Source organism: Cucumis sativus, chromosome 1 (assembly GCF_000004075.3).
Source record: "Cucumis sativus cultivar 9930 chromosome 1, Cucumber_9930_V3, whole genome shotgun sequence".
NCBI classification, from domain to species: Eukaryota; Viridiplantae; Streptophyta; class Magnoliopsida; order Cucurbitales; family Cucurbitaceae; genus Cucumis; species Cucumis sativus.
In genome coordinates, this window is record NC_026655.2 from 3,668,295 (window position 1) to 3,688,412 (window position 20,118).

Sequence of the window (20,118 nt, forward strand, 5' to 3'; positions counted from 1 at the left end):
GCAATAACATAACAACTTCCTATCCAAAGAATAAATAAATCAATCCAATCATATGGCCTTCTTATATTTATATGTAATAGTAATCTCTCTTTAAAGGAGAGTCAATCCTTTTGCCAGATAGGCAATTGGGGTTTGGAGAATACAAGTGAATCTTTGGTAAAAACAATACTTGAACAACTCACTCTTTGCAGTTTTTGTTATTTATTTTAGTAGTTGAGCTATCCATTTAACCAAAGCTTGAGAAATCATTATCAAACCCTTCAAGAAAAGACAATACTTTCTAAACATATTCCCACCCCACACCCAAAAAACCAATAAAACAAAAGGAATATAAAGGAAGGAAAAAACCAAACCATTCCCCAATTCCTCTAATATATACACCTCAAGAACAAAGCCCCCCTCCATTTTATTCTTTCTTTACCCTTTTGAATACAAAAGAAGAAGAAAACCTCAAAGAGATTCAAATGGGAAAAACAAACAGCATCATCAGAAGATCAATCTTCTGTTTCTTGCAGAAATATCAGTACTTTACTTCTGTCTCAGCATTGTATGCATTCCCTTTCTCTGTTGCTCTTCTTCTTTCTCAAACTTTTGTTTTTACTTCTTCGATTTCTCTTCTTGATAACATATATTATCATATGAAGATTGTTTTTGATGCTGCTGCTTTCCCTTCTTCATTGGAATTCTTCATTCAAAAGCTTTCACAAACAATCTTTTCTTCCATTTTCACCATTCCTTTCACTCTCACTTTCCTTCTTATTGCTAAAGCTTCTGTGATTCAAGCTTTAAAAGAGACCAAATCAACATCCCAACCTTCTTTTTCTTCTATCAAGTCCCTTTACAGTCCAATTTTTTTAACCAACATTTGTAATTCAATCTTCATACTCTCAGCAAATGCAACAGTTTTTTCCATTCTGTTCTTTGCTTTTGCTTGTCTTCAAGAATTTGGCTTTTCTTCTTCTACCCACTTTCTTTACCTCTCGGCAGCAGGAGCTGTTCTGTATTCAATAGTTTTAGCAAACACTTTGGTTATCAGCAATTTATCATTGGTTTTATCGGGTATGGAGAAGCTTGGAGGTTATTTAGCAATACTCAAAGCTTGTGTTGTAATTAGAGGGAAAACTTCCACAGCACTACTTTTGGCTTTGCCAACAAATTTAGCCATGGCTGCAATTGAAGCTTTGTTTCAATATCGTGTAGTGAGAGCTTATAATGGTGTTGGAATCCTTAGTCTTTCCATGTTGTTTGAAGGGGTTATCATTGCTTATCTGTACTCAGTTTTCATCGTACTCGACACGACGGTTTGTTGTATGTTCTTCATGAACTGCAAGAAGGTTTTTTGGGTGGATCTGGAAGGAAGACAAGCTCTTCAAATAGAATCTGCTGAAGAACACAATGGTGATTACATGGATTCAAAAGTTGAACAAAATTTACATTCAACAAGTTGAGGATAATCCATCCAACAGAAAAAAAAGTACATAGAATTCAGTTAAAGAATAAGAACACATGGAAATCATTCAACAAGAAACCACCTTTTTTTCCTCTCTTTTCTTCAAATACAGACAAGAATCCAGAGAAGATACAGAGATTCATGAACAGAAACCATGTGAAAATTTGTAACTGTTCCTTGAGTCTCTCTGTTCTTGCCATTTGTGCTTTTCTTTATTTATTTTAGCTTGGTGTTCGTATTGTAGATAGCCGATAGTTACATCGTGAAAGAATATACAGACTCAAGCTTGAATTGTTATAGTTTAGATGGCTTGGAAAGCTTGGTTCAAATCTTGAAATAAATGTGTTGAACATCTATGATTCTTGATTCTAATACAAATGTTTGCGATTTCCCACTTGAGATTTGAGCATTCTGTTGGAAAAAAACAAGCAATAATTGACGAACCCAGATCGGAAATTCAATCGAAATGAACTGGTCTAGACATTGGCTTCACACAATCGTTGACTGTTATACCAGAAGAAATGGGAACGAAGGTAATGGCGTCAAAGATTTGGGCTTTGGAAGTAAATGAATGGCTACAATTCAAAATTGACCTCAAGAGACATTTTTTTCCAAAACATCTCATGAAATTTCTCTATCCTTTCGATCAAATGTCCCCCACATTGCCGACGTTAAGAAAATTTAATGGTACCATGGTGGGTTGAGAATGTTTTATATATGTATGTGTGAAGTAAATAAATATTAAGAAAAATTACAACTTTAGGTAGAGGGATGGAAGAATTGAGAGAACAAACATGTGATCTTTTTTGTGTGTGTATAAATAGTAAAATTTAACTGAAAGATTACCAAACCTAGGTTAAATGTGGATAAATTCCTGTCTGTCTAGTTTATTGAAGTTTTAAAAGATTTCCATGAATTTGTGGTGATTTGAAGAACTATGGTTTCAATTCTTGAAACAAGATTGTAATACATGGTAAGGTTATGTGAAGTCATACTGTGTCGTGAGGTTGGAGGTTCAAATTTCCAAAACCAACCAAAAAGATTGAACTAAGAATAATTTCTAACAAGCAGAAGTTAGTATCTGACTTCTACAATCTTATTTACAAGAGCTATACAACATCTCTAAGGACAGAAATTCAGAAATTTATGTTACAGAATTGGTTAAGTCATAAAATATGAACAGGGAGAGAGGTTTGTACATATAGTAGGCTATGGCTGGTGAATGCAAGATTATCCCTACCTACGGCTGAAAGTCTGAATGATTTGGTTCTTAGATGCTGCTCTGTTGTGAAGCTATTCAAAATACTCTACTTGAATGCCTAATCCGTTTGTACATGAAATCTTCTTTAAAAAAAAAGCTACTGTCAGACAGCCTGCTGTAGTTTTTCACTTCCAGTTTACGAGAATTCTCCCACAGTTTTTTTCAGAATCGGCGAAAGCTAAGTCTGTAGAACCTTTTCTCTTCTTGGTTCTACATTATGAAGATTGAAGTAAGTTTTTGTTTGGTTGGCACAACATGGTAAAATTCAGGTCATGGATTAAACCTTATGGGAGGCTAAAGTTTCTGCCAGCTCCAAACTCAGTTTTGTATATCATTCTTGTTAGATTTCTGGTGAGGTTTAAAAGAATGAATCTTTCCAACATTTTGGGTGCCAGTTCTGCAACCTCTGGATTGATCTTTGTTAGGTATCGATACTCCTGCACTCAGAAAAATACCAAACGATCTTCACCCTTTACAAACTTCTTCATCTACTTCATGGTGCTTCTGGTGTTTTCGAATTTGATCTACTTTCTCAGCTTTCTCATCTCCATTTCCAATTGCTTGCAATTCTCTTCATGTGCTTTCAGAAAGGACCTTGTAAAATGGAAGAGGGTTCCAGTAACTGCATGGAATTGAACACATGGGTCATGTTTATGAATTGAACGATAAAAAGACAAGGTTTAGACTGTCAAGCGTTGTATAAAAACATCTACAACAATGAACGATAAAAAGACAAGGTGTGCAGCATTAACTAACCTTGTTCAAACGGACAACGGGCAGGATCCTCACCAAAATATAGTGCAAGTGCATCAGCATTTCTACCCTGCCACCAACCAGTAAGCAAAGGCATGGTCTCTTTTATTTCTTAATAGCCTCAAACTATATTGCAAAATTGATGATATAGTCAAGAAGATTACCGCCACTGAGTAAAGAACTGTCACAGATTCCACCTCCCTCTCGGCAAGAGTAACAAATCCTTCCAATATCTAAAAATACAAGACAATGAATTGTTTAATACACTGGAAAAGTGTCCTCAATGATGTTTTTTGTATGCGCATCTGGGTGATGAGAGGGATAGAGAACCAAAAGAGTATTTGCACAACGCTTGGCTATTTACATTTTTTGACCTATAAACAGAAATAACTTCATTGTATCAAACTCTCTATCGAAGAGTACCAATTCTTCCAAAGTAGTTGTCATATCACACTCATTTGACGTAGAAAACATCTATTCATCCATACAGAATTACTCCAATCATCAATCAAAAGGCCAAATAAGAAGGCAGAATTGAAATTTTCCCAGCAGATAGTTCAACTATTCAAATTTCCCTACGTTCTATTTAAAATCCCAGATGAAGAACCTGAAAAAGATTGATGGGCTTTGCACTTAAAAATTTGTGTAAAAGGCCTCACAGTTAAAACCCTCTTAATTTGGTGCCACGGTGCAAGGGACAGACAGAACAATCAAATATAAAACCTGACTAAGAATCCAATGGTTATCAAATAGGCCAATGGGTCTAAGTTATTGAGTATTGGAATTTTTGTACACAGTACCATCCCTTACAAAGAGATGCTTACGCACATGTAGCTTGAGGATCACTCCGTTAACATTGACAAAAAAAATAGTTCATAATCATGATATGAACACAAAATATCCTAGAGGATGCTGGGGTAGGGAAGGGGGAAGGAAGAAAGATTTTACACCTTATGAAAAATTTCAGAGATGGGGCCATCGCTTTTAGATGCAATCAGTTCCTGCTTCACCTTTTCCAATCCTTTTGTTATTGCTTGCATTTCCTCTGCCAAAGATTTCAATTGTATCTGCATAAGAAGCAAGACCCCAAGTCAAACAGGTTTCTTTCTTTTCTTTTGATCATAATGATTGAATTCAATACCAAGAAATATGTAGACCTTAGACGCAGCTTCCAAGCTACCAAGGTCCAGATGAAAATCAAGAAGTGATGGTGACTTCGAAGCAAGGACCTGAAGCACATGCATAAACCAAATTTGTGATCAGCCTGTCACACTTGGGGGAAGCTGGGGGAAATATAAACAGATCAAACCTTTACAGCCTCTCAGTTCTCATACTTTACAGATATTTTTTTCAGGATAGAAGTAACTTTCGGTTGACATACCATTCAGTAAGATATAATTTATTTAACAAGCACATTTATTCTCTCCCGACTCCCACTATATTTAAAAACTAAAATTTATCAATAAAACAGTTGATATTAGAAAAGTACCTTACAGAGATAATGCATGAGAGTCAACTTATTGTTAGAAGCACGTGTATCAGTGAGTTTTGAGAGACTATCCAACCTGAATCCAATTGCAGAACCTGCATAGTATAATTGGTATTGAGCCATTTGGCTGGTAATGTGTTCAGAATTCATTTGCTAAAACATTTCAGTAACATGAATTTCTCGTGAAGAAAGTCAGCATCATAGAAAAGCAGAGAATAATATAGGATTGAGATATATTTTGTTCATCAAACATGTGATTGGATAAAAGTGAGGAACTCAGGCATACTCACCCATGGTTCCCTTTAGTAATAAGGGAAAACCACCTTTGTAATAGTTATTGACAGTCAATATAATGTGAAGAAGAATGTAATAAATATTGTGGAGCATGATGTAACCCTAGCTAATTAGGCGAAAGTTGGAAGACTTTGGAGACAGGAAAGGAGAGGGAAAAAACCTATCAAAAGTTTGACATATTTTTCTCTTGCCCTTGTCATCAATACAAAATACCTTCAACCGTGGAAATTCATTTTTATAAAAATGATAATAGTAACTTTACATGATAAATATTTCTCGTTTACTCTAAACATGACGGTATAAACCCAATTAGGTGTCATGATGTTGGTAAAAATGTGTCTTCCAACAAGGGTGCAAGAAACTTCTTACCCCTAGCAGTTCCTTGGTTCAACATATTTCCCAGGCAAAGAATTTTCTTCAAAATCTCCTTCAATTTGCGAGAACTCTTCACCTAGTAAACAACAACAACGTAAATTAATGGGCTGAGAATTGACACATATCAAATGAATGGAATAAGATATTCATTATCATTAGCAATATACCTCTTGACAGACAGAGTTTACAGTGTTTAGGCTTTTTTTGAACTCTACTATCTGCAAAGGAAGTCAAGAATAAGAACATAGAGCAAAAGAGTACGCTTACACACCAGAGAAACTAAAAATACGTTACAGATGAAGAGTTGCAGATACCACAAAACCTGAGAGCTGAAGTGAATCTTGAAAGAAAACACTCTTAACTTCGATTCCACACGAGGAACTTGCATCATCTCCAAAAAGTACTGATACGTAGCAATAGACAAATAAATGTAAGGAAAAAAAAGAACACACACGTAATTGCACCATCTCCAAAAACTGCAGATGGCTCTAATAATCATAATAATGAAATTATAAATAAAATTAAAAATATAACAAAAATAACAACTATATGTTCAAAGACGGCATGCCTGTCACATGCAAGAATTTAAAGAAATTATTTAGTTGAAGAAACACAAGTTATGACGTATTCACCAGAACAACTGAAAATTACCTGTTCACACTTTCCAAGTTTATCCTTGTCGCCAGAGTATCCCTTACAAAGTGATGCACAAACAAACCTTCAGTTTTGATCGTAAGTAAAGAGCATGGTTTGACATAACATGTAAAAAGAGCAGGATATCCCTTGAATAAGATGAAGAATCTAAGAATGACAAAATGAATAAAGGCTAATCCAACATTAGAGCACAAGATATTCACCTTGAGAAGCTCCATTTCTTCTTTGGTGGGGCAAAATTTGATAAGATTTTCCACTTGATCTACATCTAATACTGACTCATCCATGGAGAGTACTGCTGCCTGTATTATATAACACATGATGAATTGACAATTACAGTAAGAAAAATACAATCTACTCCATACTGGCAAAGAGTGCTAACATGGTATAAGTGCTAACATGTTGATGACAGAAGAAATCAGTCTGTACCAAAGCAGAAATATCTAATGTGTCTGTAACTTTTCTTGGCTTACCATCATGTCAGATAGTGGCATCCTAACTTTTGTTAGCATGATTTCAGTGTTGTTTGCCCTTCTCAGATCAATCTGCAATTAAATATTTCATCCACTAATTAGTTGCACCAATAGTTAGGACCGTGATCTCATACATATATTATATATATCATAAGGTGTTGGAGGTGGGGTGGGGGGACTTGTTTCTAGGGAGCAATATTGAAGTTTAAATACCAAGTGAACTTTGTCCAATTTTGATCCAACTGACTTCCTTCGTCCTCCAGATTTACCTCCGGAATCAACCATAGGCTTAGGGACAATCACAGAGAAAAGTGTCTCCAGCTCAGATACATCAAATTCGGGTACACTGAAATGAATGTAGGAAATTGGTTATTAGAAAGCATAATGAATGTTTAAGTGTGAAGGAACACATTGCATCTAGGCCAAACTACAATTTTGAAAGTGATGATTTCACACTCGAATGAACAAGCCACCTAGATTCATAGGAGAATTTATAATACCTTTCAGACTCTCCACATCTTTGCAATTCTTCCCATAAGCTCCCTTGCAGTACCCGAGTTACCTTGCTCCAGTGCAGAGGTTTCAATGATGACCGCTGAGGCCCTGGAGTAGCCACCCCTATGCCCATTGATCGCAAGAACCCACGTCCCCTTACCGTAGGTGCTGTTTTCATATCAGTTGAAGAACTTACCCCTTTAGCTCCCAAGTGTGGACTCACACCTCCTGAAGGTTGGGATGAAGAAGGAACCATTGGAAGAGGACTAGTTGTGGGTTGAGGAGGTGATGATGCTTCACAAATTGGAGATGGCAGGGAAGTGACAACACAAGTTGTTGCTGTTAAAGCCGGTTGCCCCTGAGTTAAATGTGGAGGAGCTGTCCTCTGAATTGGAGGAGGTGGCGGTGGGGGTGGTGGCAAAGCTCCAGCATCTGATAGGCGTGGAGAAAGCAGAGCTCCATGTGAAGGGAGTGGTCGTGGTAGTGGTAATTGTGGGTGAGCTCTACGTATCGGAGGTGGAGGTGGTGCTGGTGGAGCATTTTGTTTAGGTTTATTTCCACACACTAATAATGAACTTTTTGGTGCAGCATGATTGGAAGGTGGAGGTGGTGGTGGAGGCGGGGCTGGAGGAGGAGATCTTGCATTTTTGTGAAAATATGAAGAGGGTGATAAAGAAGATTTAGGAGATGATGCCTGGAAGAAAGATGTGTTAGCCTGAAGAGCTGGTGGCTGTAGAAGTGTAGTAGGAGATAGAGGAAGAGTAGGATCTTGATGCAGAACAGTGTTTGGCAATGGTCTTGGGGAACCGAGTGGTGATTGTGGTTTACTCGTCAGAATCTCTGCTGCAGAACTTAAAGGTTTTTTAGGAGTCGTCTTGTTACTTTTTTGTTCATCAGCTGTCTCAGACAGAAGCAGTCCTGAAATAGCAGAAGCGGCAGCAGGTTTTGAAGTCGAATATGAATAAGAATCTTTAGTAGGAGAACTGATAGATGTTGGCGAGGCAACAGTTTGTCTTGTTGATGGATAAAACAAATGCATGGAGTTTGTGCAAGATTCTTTCTCATGTGAAATCCATCTAGAAAGAGTATTTGGTTTTGCCTGTTTTACAATAAAGTTCTGATCTTCTGGTTGTTTGGTTTTCTGTTTAGCTACAGTTGTATGATTTGTTAGCTTAACTGTTGATGACGGCTGTTTCCTTGAAGCTGATTGCAACTTCTCATATTCAACCCTCCATGCATCAGCTTCCAACTTCTTCAAAGGAAGTTTTGATTCTAAGTGTGCAATGGCAGTATCCTCTCCGTAGCCTTTATGCTGCACCCCTTCCAACTTGTCGTAAGCATCATCTATCAGTTCCTTGATTGCCATACGTCTCAGTACATTAACAGAAAATAGCAGAGGATTCGGCTTCTTATCTCCATAATCCACAACAATGTCCTTCACTACTTGAAGACCAGAGTCCACTTTTTCAGCTGTCTTAAAAGTTATATCATCAACAGTAATGTCCTTCACCGCTTCAATGTTACAATCCATCTTCTTGTCAAAATTTTGACTCCCTACAAATGATTTACAGCGTTGGAATGTAGGAGGATCTGCATCCTCCTTCCAAACTGTTTGATGGTCAATATAATCTGTTTCGTTTGTATGTACCATTTGAACATCATAATCCTTCTTAACTTCCTGCACGTCAACAGTATTGCTAAATATTTCCTCCACTTCAAAAAACTCCTCAGTCGAGTTGCTTTCAATTTCAATTTTATCATCACTTCTTGCCGTTGTAGAGTGGTTTGGCACAACATGATCAGCATCCCGAAAAATTACCTGACACACGAGTATTCCTTCAAATATGAAGGCTTCAAAAGAAAAAAGTACATATCACCAGAAAAGAAACAGCAGCCTACCTCTGCTCTAAAATCTTTAGGAAACTGATCCCTGGCATCCCATAAAACATCAACCTCATCACGATTGAGCTTCAAACTGTTTGAATGCACAAATGCTGTGTGAAACATAATTCTAAATATCACTTCCTCGCGTAGTAGATCTCCATTTAAACGGATGCATTCAAGAACAACATCGCCTTGAACGTGACAATGGACATCCACTTTTACCAGTCTGCTTGCTACCTGCAATTAAAATGCAAGAGAGCACTGAAATATTTGCCAAATTCTTGGCTTTGTAAATCTTGTAAAATAGATTTTACCTGTAGATACTGGCGACCATGTCCTTCCATCTTTGCACTTGAAAAAACAAGTTTTGGGCTTCTATTACGTGGTGTTAATGGATCCTGACCGTAAATGCGTATGATAGGCCTCCATCCCTTTCCACCATTAAGCATAGGAAGCTCTCGAAGTATCAGACAGTCTAAAATTAAAGGTGCGTCAGGTGGAGGCCAATCAGAACCTAGGTTTCTCCTAGAAATGTACTGAAGATATCTCATTTGAGAAGGCTGTGAGTTTACAGGGGAAAGGACTTGGAAAAGTTCTCTAGGTGCTTGCCTGTAGACCATTTCAAGGGTCTTCTGCTCCCCTTCATATTGTTTACGGTACAACAAAATGGCTGAAAGCATGAAAGCAAGGATTGGCCATCCTCCTCGTTCACAGTTCATCAACAGTACATTTTTCTGTCTCTCCAGTGACAACCAGCTTTCACTCGACCGAATGAAGTGGTGGATCATCTCCAATGGCAGTAGGGAACACCCTTCATATTGAAGAGGATATTCCATCACTGTCATACCATATTGAGACAGTATGTCCGAAGTTTTAGTCTTCCTCTTTCGTTCACTAAAGTTGAACACCATGAAAGATGCGTCAGGAAAGTGGTCTTGCAGCTTTGGTATAATGCTAGCCAAGTACACTTTGTACTCATCCTCCTCCAGGACCTCATTAGAGAAGCAACAATCAAACACTGAAAAAAAATAATTGGAAACTTCTTCATTAGTAGTAACATGCAGATACAACTATAGTAAGTTTTAGAACAACACTACAAAATATTTTCATATATTTAAAAGAAACTTCAGGTGAACAGAACCAGTTTACAAAGCAACAATTAACTAACTCAACTTGCTAATTGTAGATCTCTCCCAATGACCATAGAACCCATGCAACAAGGGGTGTTAAAATAAAGATCTTAGCAACTCAAAACTACTTGCTCTTACAAAAGGTAAATGGGAAAAAAAAATCATGGCAAAATTAAAATGACGTACACAACAACAGTGAGCTTCTACAGAGAATTGGAGAAGAGAAGAACTGTTATTAGTATGTTAAACCACCATAAACCACACTCAAACGCGCATCGAAGTAAAGAACAAAGCTCAATTATTCACCAAGCAAACAGTACGTAACAGAGACAACATACATTTCCTCACTCACAGCACAAGAACAACAAGGAATTCGAAAGGGAAGCATACCGTACACTCTTTCCGCGATCTCAAGAAGCCGATCTGGAGGCTTCCGGTAGAATAATTTTCTAAACAGCGCCATCTATGGCGCTGTTCCTCCCTCAGTCAGGCCCAAATCTACTCAACCAGAAGAAAAAACAGAGGAAATACACTAACCAAAACGCAACCTCAGAAACCGTAGAAAAGTAAAGAAATTCAACACACCCAGAATGTCAAAATGGAATCTTAAATTCAGCAAGACCCAAAGAAGAAACAAAATAGAAAACCGGAAGAAACAGAGTACGTAGCTCAATTTGAGAACAAAGTCAGAAAATACAAGGAAAAACAGAGTGAGAAAACAGCTTGAGACAAAAGAGATAGCTCAAAAGTACTCAACAAAAGATGAAAATGGAGGATGAACACAAAAGCAGGAGAAAATCATAGAAAACAGAGGAGGGAGAGAATGCAGGAGCAGAGAAACAAATGAAAAGGTAAAGTAAGAGAGTGAGAGAGAAACAGGTTAGAAGAAAAGAGGAACATGAAGAAAATGAAATGATCAGAAGACAATTTTAAAGCAGAGCAAGAAAGAGAGAGAGAGAGGAAGGAAGGAAGAGAAATGGAAATGGAAATGGAAATGGAAATGGAAAAAGGAGAGCAGTGGAAGAAGAGCTTTATATGCTGTCTGCTATTCTCCACTTGGCTTTCCTGCAACGTCAACTTTTCTATTCTCTTCCCCTACGATGAAGAGAATCCGTTTCTCTACGTGGCATACACGTGGCACCTACTTTTTTTATTTTATTTAACGACATTCTCTTCCTAATCTTTCCCACTAATCACATAAATTTACAAACAAATTCAAACCTTACTTTTAACAAAGCTTATCAATATCTTAATCAAGCTTAATAAAAATTACAAATCAAAACGAAGACTTTTAAGAAGTTGAATAAGTTATGAAAAAAAATTAAGTATTTATTAAAGGAAACGTGCAAGGATCTTACTTTTTGAAACATGGGACTGTCAAAAATCTTAATAAATAAATAAAATAAAACCATAGTCTAAAAAGCAATAATAATATAATTCCCTATTATAAAGTATTAGTGAGAAAAAATGTGTTAATCATACAAAGCCAAAGTAATTAAAACATTAACATATCATAGTGAAGGAGAGAATGATTTCTACAGCACGTGCAATGCACGTGATTCATACTTAATATGGATTAGTGTGACAAGTTTGGAATAATTCCAAAAGTATTTATTTATTTGAATAATTAAGCCTTCTTTTAATAATTAACATACAAATACAAATTAGTTGACAGTTATAAAGACTTAATTTAGAGATTTATGATCATTTCAACTTTAATCCTATTTTTAAAACCAATTATACTATAGAATGGAATATAAAAATTATCATCATTTTAAATATAATGATCTCATTGCTTTATTGATAAAACTTAGCTTTTGAATCTACAAATTTAGCCTAAAGTTTGTTGATATCATCTTTTAAAAGAATGAAAAGAAATAAGTTTTTCTTTAGTATATTTGACATATTATTAAAATGATTATCTTAGAGAAAAGAACGTTATTGTTTTCTTACTTTAACTCTTAAATTTACAATTGTTGATATCATTGTTTATATATTATCTTTTGATTGTAATTTTTTTTTTTTTTTTTTTTGCATTCTAAATCTTTTATCTTTATCAAATATCTTATACATAGTTTTTCTTTTGAGAGATATAATTATACACAATATCTATTATATAATAATAAAGTTGTAACTAAAAAGCCATATTAATTATGAGGGAATTTTAGTATTCTTGAAATCAAATACAAATAATCATTTTTTGGACACTACCCAAGCAAGAATCATTTTGTGATTATTGATGTATATTGAGAAGACAATTGTAGTTTTAATTATTTTGACTTTTCAAACCCATAGCAAAGTTTTCTATTAGATGATGATCTCTTCTCTTCTTTCTCTTGGTTATTTTCATGTAAGTGATTATTTTACCAAAGCACAAATCCAAATAATAAATATAAACAATGAAGAAGTATTTAATATCTACTTGTACGTAGATGATTTATTCAAAGTTGTTGAGAATAACAAACTACTTGATATGTCCACGATGATATGATATCTTTCACTTTGGACATAAACCCACGTAGCTTTGTTTTTAGTTTCACCCAAAAGCCCTCGTATCATTTGAAAGCATTGTACTTCTTATGAACTAATGATATTTTTTATCTTTACTTTGATAAAAATCATAAGAAATCATGAAATGAAAGCAAAGAAAAGCATAGTGGAAATCCCTTTGATTGTTAGAAGCAATAATGAAGGGCATATGGGTAATAGGCATTTGTTGAAGGGTGAGTGAAGGAAAAGGATCCCACCTTCATAAATGAGCATGATTGGTGCCAAAAAGAAATGAACAAAGAAGAAAAGAACAAATTAAGATAGTTAGGATACTATATGATATTCACTTTCCTCCTAATTGTATGTGTTTGAATATTGATTCATTTTGCAAATAAAGCCTTCTCACTTTGTGCTTTGTTCTACTAGAAATGAATTATTTACATTTTTCTTGGTCAAGTTTGGTACGTGATCATGATTTCAACTCATTGAGAGAAGAATTGAAGCTTCTAATAAGGATGAATGCTAATTACCAAAGCAGATATGGACAAAGGAAGAGGCAAATCCATGTGTGGCTTAAGCTCTGCTTTGGCCTTTAACATAACTGCCCCATTTGCTTTCTTTTCTACATTATCATTTCAAGTATGGAGCCCTCAAAATTTTCACAATCTTAATTCTAAAAGCCACTGTTCCACTCTGAATCTTCACATCCCTTTGCCCCCATCTTTCCACAGCAAGATTTATCTTGTTTTTCATGACCCCAAATGGTTTAGACTTTGTACATTGTTAATGTCCTCTCCCTTTCGTCCTTGGCTTCCAAACAATGGAAGCGATTTGATTGCAAAACAACATGTTTATGATTTGATTTGCGATCTGATTTCGGTTCGACTTCTTTCTCGTGTGCTTATTAGGTGTCTTAACTCCTATCTACTTGAACGATTCTATGGAGATAATGATTCATTAACAAAATTGGAGAAGAGAAAAGAACAAGGTACGCAGCATCTTGGATGTGATACATGTTTTATGATGCCCTTTGTTTTGCTTCATAATTATTTCCCTCCTTTTCTCTTCATTGAAGAAACCAATCAAGTGAAGAAATTACTGCTTTCAAGAATGGAAACATCTTTAAAGTACACTGTCATGTTTACAAATCAGGAACATTTACAGTAATACTTTCTCACCATCTATCGGTACTACTCTATACATTACAACATTGGATAAAAAAAATCAGGGAACTAAATAGAAAAGAGGGGAAAAAATGGCTGCTTGGATCGCAATCAACAAGTTTGATCATCCAAATGTTTCTGCTTTAGTCAAGATGTTCCAACGTGTGTATATTTCTGTTGTGGTGTTGAACAGCAATGACTTAAATTCCTTGGTTATGAACTTGTTGTTGTGAAATCTTCAGCAATCAATAGTTTATCAAGTGATTTTCATCTTGAACGAGAGAAGGATCTCTTCACTTGGTGCTTTCTTCTGTTACAAAATGGCCAATCTCCTGAGTTTTTCCAACTGATAAGCAATCAATTTTTACCTACATGTTACGAGCCCAAAATGCAAGGATGAGAACAGATAAATCTTGAAAAGAGTGTAAAAGTAGAAATATAAGCAGACAGAAAGACAAACAAGTTCGCAACGTCGGTGCTGCAAACTGGTCGTGTCTGATGGGGAATTTCAACGATCTTTAAAACCCTATGGAAGATGTAAAGTACAACGTACAAATTTGAATGAAGGAAATATATATCAATAGTGGTACCTCTTTGGAACCATGATCTTCTAACTGTCTGTCGGATATGCCTCTCGTGTCTATCTAGCAGTTCATCCACTCTGCTAGATTGAGATAACAAGGGCCCAGAATATTCAACTTTGTCCACTTGGTCCTGATAACTCTGTCACAAGATCATGTCATAAAGGTTTAGGTGGTGGAACAATCCTTACAATATTGTAAAACAATGGCAAACATCAAAGGGCTGGTGCTAATGATCTTAAACTCACCAGCTGTTTCCTCTTGGCTTCCTTTTCATCTCGCAAATACAATGCCGCTGCAAATTCCTGTGAGTGGTACTCATCCGAAGTATCGAAGGAATCAGGACGCTCGAACTTGCCCCACGGGTTCCTCATCACAACCTTTGATCTCTCATTTGATTCATGGCCCTTGGAACTTGATCGGCTGATGGATGACATGTCACTCTTTTCATGAATCTTGGAGTCCAAATTGCTTATAGAATGCAATGTAGTAGAATCTTCCAGTCCATTAATTAGGTGTCCTCTTGAAATTGATCTGGAATAACATCTAATAGAGGCATCGTCTCTTCGTCGTCTAGCCCATGCAAAACCACTTGATGTCGAAACTTGCAGGGGGCCAGAGAAGGGAATGTCTCCTTGAGATGAATTCTTTACATGTATAGTCTCTTCCAATTTATCCATAGACATTTTTTCCGCCTCAACACCTTTGATAACTTTCTCTTCTTTAAGATTTTGTGCATTAATACTAATTTTATGCAAATCTCGAGCTGAGACTGATAAGTCCTGTAAACATTCAAACCAGATGAATGAGAACTTCCTTGTAGTGTGGTAAACACTAAGAATAGTAAAATTATAAATCCAACGGGTGCCTCCTTAGCATGCTTCTCATACATTTGTTTCTGAAAAGAGAACAAAAAGGGAAAGAGTGTGAAAAAAAAGAAATACCTCTGCTGGTGCCAATTTACTGATTCCAAGATGCTTTCGCGTTAACCTTCTGTTATCTAGTCCACGGGATCTTCCACTACCTTTCTTCCTGCAAGTTCAAGGTTATTTAGATTATAGATCATGAAGAACAACACAAATAACAATAGTGAAGCAGAAGAAGCAATTTGATTAGGAATGAATTGCTGCCTTTATGTTTAGTCATTTACAATACCTTTACAAAATCCAGAGAATGTGCCATTGTAACATACATTTTCAAGGTAATGCACACATTGCTAATAGAAACCTGAATTTTAGGGTCTACTTGGAATGAATTTCAAGGGCTTAAAAACACTTTTTTGTACTTAAAAGAAATTTCGTAGGCACTCCAAAAGTAATTCCAAATAGGCTCAAAATATTCGTTCCACGGGCTTGACAAATTTCGGCACTGATGAAGATGGACAAGACATTTTCTTCCCACTTGAGTTTCAAACTCTTTTATGATTAAAAAAAAAAAATGAGAACCAACCTTCTAGTTTCCTCTCTTTGTTTCGCATCAATCTCTTTGTTAGGTGGATATATAGGCATGCTTGATGGATCACATGCATACGGTTTGGTACTGAAATACTGAAAGAAACCATAAAGGATTTAGTATGAGAAAATTCATTGAACAAACTGATTACTTGGTTCTAGTATAATCAAATTAGTGTAGTGCAACAAGAGTAGCTAGAATTTTGCGAGACAGCATAAGGTAATCAGCATTATTACCTCAGATATGAGAGCAGAGGAGGCAACTCCACGCTTGTATGGTTCAACGGAAAGAAGAGTTTCTAACAAGTTCACAGTCGTTGAAGGATGATCTTTGAAGGTCTGCCGTAAACAATTATTATAAGGATGCTGCGGCTTGAACAAAGTGGCATGAGGAAGTTTAGATTTTTTCCAGTATTCATCAGGAGGTGAGCCGCAAAGCTTGAAGATCTTGTGTAGCTGTTCCACCTGTTGGTAGAAAGAAGAAAGTATCAATATAAGACCCCAAATGTAAAGTCAATATCACCTTGGAAAAATATCAGAGCATTAACGTCATCATTGACATTTATTCACCAAAATATAGAATTGTTCATCTTAAAACACTAATGTAAAACATTGAATCCTTTAAAAGTCCAAATCTGTTCCAAGTTCTGTCTTGATGTTTCACAAATTTCTTCTTTCAAGAAATAATGTTACTTAGATAGGCAACTCACAGAAATCTAAAGAAGCCACTTTTACTGGGAATGTTAATTTCTCATTGAAGTACTTCTACTTGTCCCTAAAATCATCTATTTCTTCAAATGTGAAGACAGATTAGGAAGAATATGATAATAAATAGTACAATAACAATTTTAAGAAGGGAACAAAAAATATATTACCTCTGTTCTTCCTTGAAGAATAGGTTTCCCAACTAGAAGTTCTGCAAAAACACAGCCAACACTCCAAAGATCCACAGATGCATTATAGTCTGTTGAACCCAGTAGAAGTTCAGGAGGTCGATACCACAGAGTGACAACACGACTAGTTAGAGGTTGCCGGTGCCCAGTATTACAGAAGTTTGCCAATCCAAAATCAGCCACCTTCAATACTCCTTCATTATTGACTAGAAGATTAGATCCTTTAATATCCCGATGCATCACTCCACGCGAGTGACAATGCTCAAGCCCGGATAACAATTGTTTCATGTAGCATTTAATCTACAGAAAAGGTAAAGAGCAACAGATTCATTTTACTGTACTCATTCATTTGTCCATAAGAAATAGAAAGTTTCATTTCCACTTCATATTCTGCAAAAGAATGCTACCCAACTTATTGTTCTGGATGAAAAAAATTTCTATACGAACTCAGAACCTTCATTCTAAAGTACTGATAGATACAATCTACTTACTTAACAAGTAGGTTTTATAACTGTATAATAGAAAGTTAAGCAACTCATTACAAAACTGAATCAAGCATACCTGTGATTCACTAAAAGTGATATCAGGACAAGACAAGAGTCCAGTAATGTCGTGGTCCATGTACTCGAACACAAGGTAAATGCTACATGATAAACGAGATGTAATTAAGCCCTCCAATTTGATGATGTTAGGGTGATCAAGTCCGCGGAGAATCATGATCTCTCGTGCCATAAATCTAACACTTTCGGGCTCAAAATTGTCGAATCGAACCTTCTTTAAAGCAACTATCCTTCCCGTTTCGAGTTCCCGTGCTCGGAATACACTGCTATACGTACCTTGTCCAATCTATTAAAATTGAACATCAACAAGCAGAAAGAAGTTAGACCAAGTCCATCCAGACCAAAATGACTTTCTAATATAACACTTCAACTACCACATTTGAGAATTAGAAATTTCAACAAGAAAGTTATAATGAAATTGAAGCAGGTGTAGAAAAGAAAAAAAAAGGACAAATACACTTTTCAAAAAGCAGAAATTACCAAACATATAGAACTCTGTTCCTAATGAATAGATTTCAGGGTATCTCATTAAAAGGTTGTAAATCTAACAGTGGACGATTCTTTGTTTCGCAGAAACATGAAGGGAAGAAGGGATCATCAAATTAGCAAGTTTAGACACCTTCCATGACAATTAAAGAAAAACATAAATCCTTTCAAAAGTTTCAAACTGAAAGTGAAAGCTAACAGAATCCATCCAGCAGCAGATGAAATACAAAAATTACTGTTTCAAAAAAATGCATGCAACTCATCATGCTCCCACAGTGGCAGGTTGAACTGATTGGACAAAGCAACTTAACGGATGAGAAGAATTAATTACATGTCCCCTCCCCCTAAATGGAAGTATAATTACCAAAATCAACTATAAACCCAAGTCAAGCAATGGAAAAAAAATAATGATAAATGATTAGATATGGATAAAATTTAGATTGGATATGATTAAAAGAAAAACGGAGATGAAAGAGCGTAAGAAAAAAAAAGTAAGAACCTTTTCCAACTTCTCATAGGCATCGGACCGGAGTGGAACCCAACCTTGAATGGCCTCACCGGCGACAGCGCTAAGCCAAGCCGGCCAACCCGCCGCCACTTGTTCACCTTCTATATACTTGTTCAAATTCCCCAATCTGAAGCTCAAAGTTTCATTCCCTCCGCCTTTTGAACTCGCTCTCCCCGACTCACCAAACTCACTCCCAACCCCATTAAACTCACTGGAACTCTTCTTCTTCACCTTAGCCTTGGGCTTCGAAACCTTCTCAATCTCCCCCACCAACCCAAGTCGGCTCCGACCCGAGTTCCCCACCGCCGTTGATTCATTATCTCGAAACACGCCTGAATGATCGAATGCAGGCGTGACAGACACCGCCTGCTTCGTATTCACACACCCCATGGCGGATCACTGCAACTTGAGAACCATTAGTGAGAAACAAAGATTTCAAGAATCAAACAACCTGGGTCGACCCAGAAAGGGGAAAAGAGAGAAATCAAATGCGTTAGCGGGAAGATTGGTTTTTTTTTCTTTTAATCCCAAACGAAAATGGTAGTGTATTGAAGAATGAAGAGAAGAAAAGAAAAAAAAGAAGAGGGTGGAGTTTTATACCAGGTTACAACAATGGAATGTGGAGTCTAATTTAGGTTGTTTGCGTGGGAATACAATTTGTTGTGCTGTGTTCTCAGTTACTGTAATGGATCCATAATGCGGCGATTGCGGAAGATGGTGGATTAGAAGAAGCCATTAAAGCTCGGCTCCACAATTGAAACAGCGAAATCAACGGAAAGTTAAATACCCACTGCACCACCAACACCAACACCAACACCAACACCAATACCAACACCAACACCAACATCAACAGCAGTAAAGAATAAAATTCTACCCAATAAAACTTCCATCTATTTCCTTCTTCTTCTCCAATTCCAACTCAACTTTCTTTCCAACACTTGATTACCTTTGAACTAAATTATTGCAAGTAAATATTAAAACCCAATTAGGGTATGCTTTAGCCTCAATCTACAACTTAAATATACTTAAAGAAAGAAAGAAAAAACCTCTTTTGGATTTAGTTTTTTAAGAAGGGAGAAAAACAAATGGGAAAGGAGGGAAAGTTTGGAAGCAGTATGTGTTTATTCTCTGTTTTTGTTCCCTTATTGCATCAGTCTCCCCTTTGTATTTTTAATTAGACTCGCTTCTTCGCATTTACTATCTTCCAAAGACTTCCTTCTCTCCAGTCGTCGCGTGTGTCTGACCGGCAAATCACAATCGACCCCACTTTATTTACCCCAATCAAACCCCGCGTGTTCCCCACACCCGCGCGTAGGAGTGGGTTTTTAGTTTGGGTAGTTGTTGACTAAACGCATATTCCCATTTTTCTTTTTTATATATATATTTATGTAATTTTGTATATAATTTTCAACCTCTGATTTTCCACTTATTACCTTCGAAGATTCGTTCTTTGTCTTTTTTAACCTATAAACACACGGGTCTTCTTTTCTTTAACTAAAAGTGGGCTACTTTTTCAAATAATTGGGTAAAATTGGACTATTTTACTATTTTTGTACCATTCCCTCACAATTCACATCAATCTTCATTTTTTTTTTTTTTGCTTTTCATTAATCCTATATTGGGTTTTGTTAAAGATATAACAACAATTCTACTGACGCCCTATTACGAGAATGTGACTTGCATCCATATACGTTAATCCATTTCATTAGCCTCTTAATTGATATTTAA

The 20,118-nt window shown here is 36.3% G+C and overlaps 3 protein-coding genes across 15 annotated transcripts; 1 reads left to right on the top strand and 2 right to left on the bottom strand.

The window, feature by feature from the left end:
• Window positions 1-219: 219 nt before the first annotated feature.
• Window positions 220-1,849, top strand: LOC101220892. Its single transcript, XM_004137542.3, has one exon. It carries the CDS (start codon window positions 465-467, stop codon window positions 1,446-1,448), a length of 984 nt encoding a protein of 327 aa, XP_004137590.1. The 5' UTR covers window positions 220-464; the 3' UTR covers window positions 1,449-1,849.
• A 598-nt stretch (window positions 1,850-2,447) lies between these two features.
• LOC101221127 (formin-like protein 20) lies at window positions 2,448-11,253 on the bottom strand. Of its 12 annotated transcripts, none has more exons than XM_004137543.3 (17): window positions 10,649-11,251; window positions 9,443-10,146; window positions 9,144-9,365; window positions 7,250-9,063; window positions 6,963-7,095; window positions 6,750-6,821; window positions 6,480-6,578; window positions 6,274-6,315; window positions 5,945-6,025; window positions 5,790-5,840; window positions 5,617-5,698; window positions 4,954-5,048; window positions 4,622-4,693; window positions 4,415-4,531; window positions 3,629-3,697; window positions 3,468-3,534; window positions 2,448-3,333 (listed from the first exon to the last, which is right to left on the bottom strand). In XM_004137543.3, the coding sequence occupies exons 1-17, from the start codon at window positions 10,719-10,721 to the stop codon at window positions 3,236-3,238; spliced, it is 3,891 nt and encodes a 1,296-aa protein (XP_004137591.1). In that variant the 5' UTR covers window positions 10,722-11,251; the 3' UTR covers window positions 2,448-3,235. The 12 variants fall into 12 exon arrangements, 4 of the variants coding, with proteins under 4 accessions (XP_004137591.1, XP_011649939.1, XP_011649951.1 ...); XR_968788.2 differs by having other exon boundaries at window positions 3,268-3,333; window positions 3,468-3,529; window positions 10,649-11,252; XR_004215661.1 differs by lacking the exon at window positions 2,448-3,333 and having other exon boundaries at window positions 3,468-3,529; window positions 4,606-4,693; window positions 10,649-11,253.
• A 2,577-nt stretch (window positions 11,254-13,830) lies between these two features.
• Window positions 13,831-19,516, bottom strand: LOC101220347 (protein IMPAIRED IN BABA-INDUCED STERILITY 1). Of its 2 annotated transcripts, XM_011651679.2 has the most exons (10): window positions 18,991-19,516; window positions 18,382-18,789; window positions 17,398-17,682; window positions 16,819-17,136; window positions 16,181-16,408; window positions 15,942-16,039; window positions 15,437-15,524; window positions 14,741-15,274; window positions 14,502-14,634; window positions 13,831-14,279 (listed from the first exon to the last, which is right to left on the bottom strand). In XM_011651679.2, exons 2-10 carry the CDS (start codon window positions 18,778-18,780, stop codon window positions 14,269-14,271), a joined length of 2,094 nt encoding a protein of 697 aa, XP_011649981.1. In that variant the 5' UTR covers window positions 18,781-18,789; window positions 18,991-19,516; the 3' UTR covers window positions 13,831-14,268. The 2 variants fall into 2 exon arrangements, with proteins under 2 accessions (XP_011649981.1, XP_004137420.1); XM_004137372.3 differs by having other exon boundaries at window positions 18,382-19,516.
• Between the last annotated feature and the right edge of the window lie 602 nt (window positions 19,517-20,118).

What these genes read in the sequence shown, in the direction of transcription:
- LOC101220892 (XM_004137542.3), top strand. Translation starts at nt 465, where the DNA reads ATGGGAAAAACAAACAGCATCATCAGAAGATCAATCTTCTGTTTCTTG.
- LOC101221127 (XM_004137543.3), bottom strand. Translation starts at nt 10,721, where the DNA reads ATGGCGCTGTTTAGAAAATTATTCTACCGGAAGCCTCCAGATCGGCTT. An exon ending in AATTGGACAAAGTTCACTTG is followed by an intron (nt 6,822 to 6,962) that starts GTATTTAAACTT and finishes ATTTAATTGCAG; the next exon opens with ATTGATCTGAGAAGGGCAAA. An exon ending in CCGTTGTCCGTTTGAACAAG is followed by an intron (nt 3,334 to 3,467) that starts GTTAGTTAATGC and finishes AATTCCATGCAG; the next exon opens with TTACTGGAACCCTCTTCCAT.
- LOC101220347 (XM_011651679.2), bottom strand. Translation starts at nt 18,780, where the DNA reads ATGGGGTGTGTGAATACGAAGCAGGCGGTGTCTGTCACGCCTGCATTC. An exon ending in CCTATGAGAAGTTGGAAAAG is followed by an intron (nt 17,683 to 18,381) that starts GTTCTTACTTTT and finishes CAATTTTAATAG; the next exon opens with ATTGGACAAGGTACGTATAG. An exon ending in AAGCCAAGAGGAAACAGCTG is followed by an intron (nt 14,635 to 14,740) that starts GTGAGTTTAAGA and finishes ATCTTGTGACAG; the next exon opens with AGTTATCAGGACCAAGTGGA.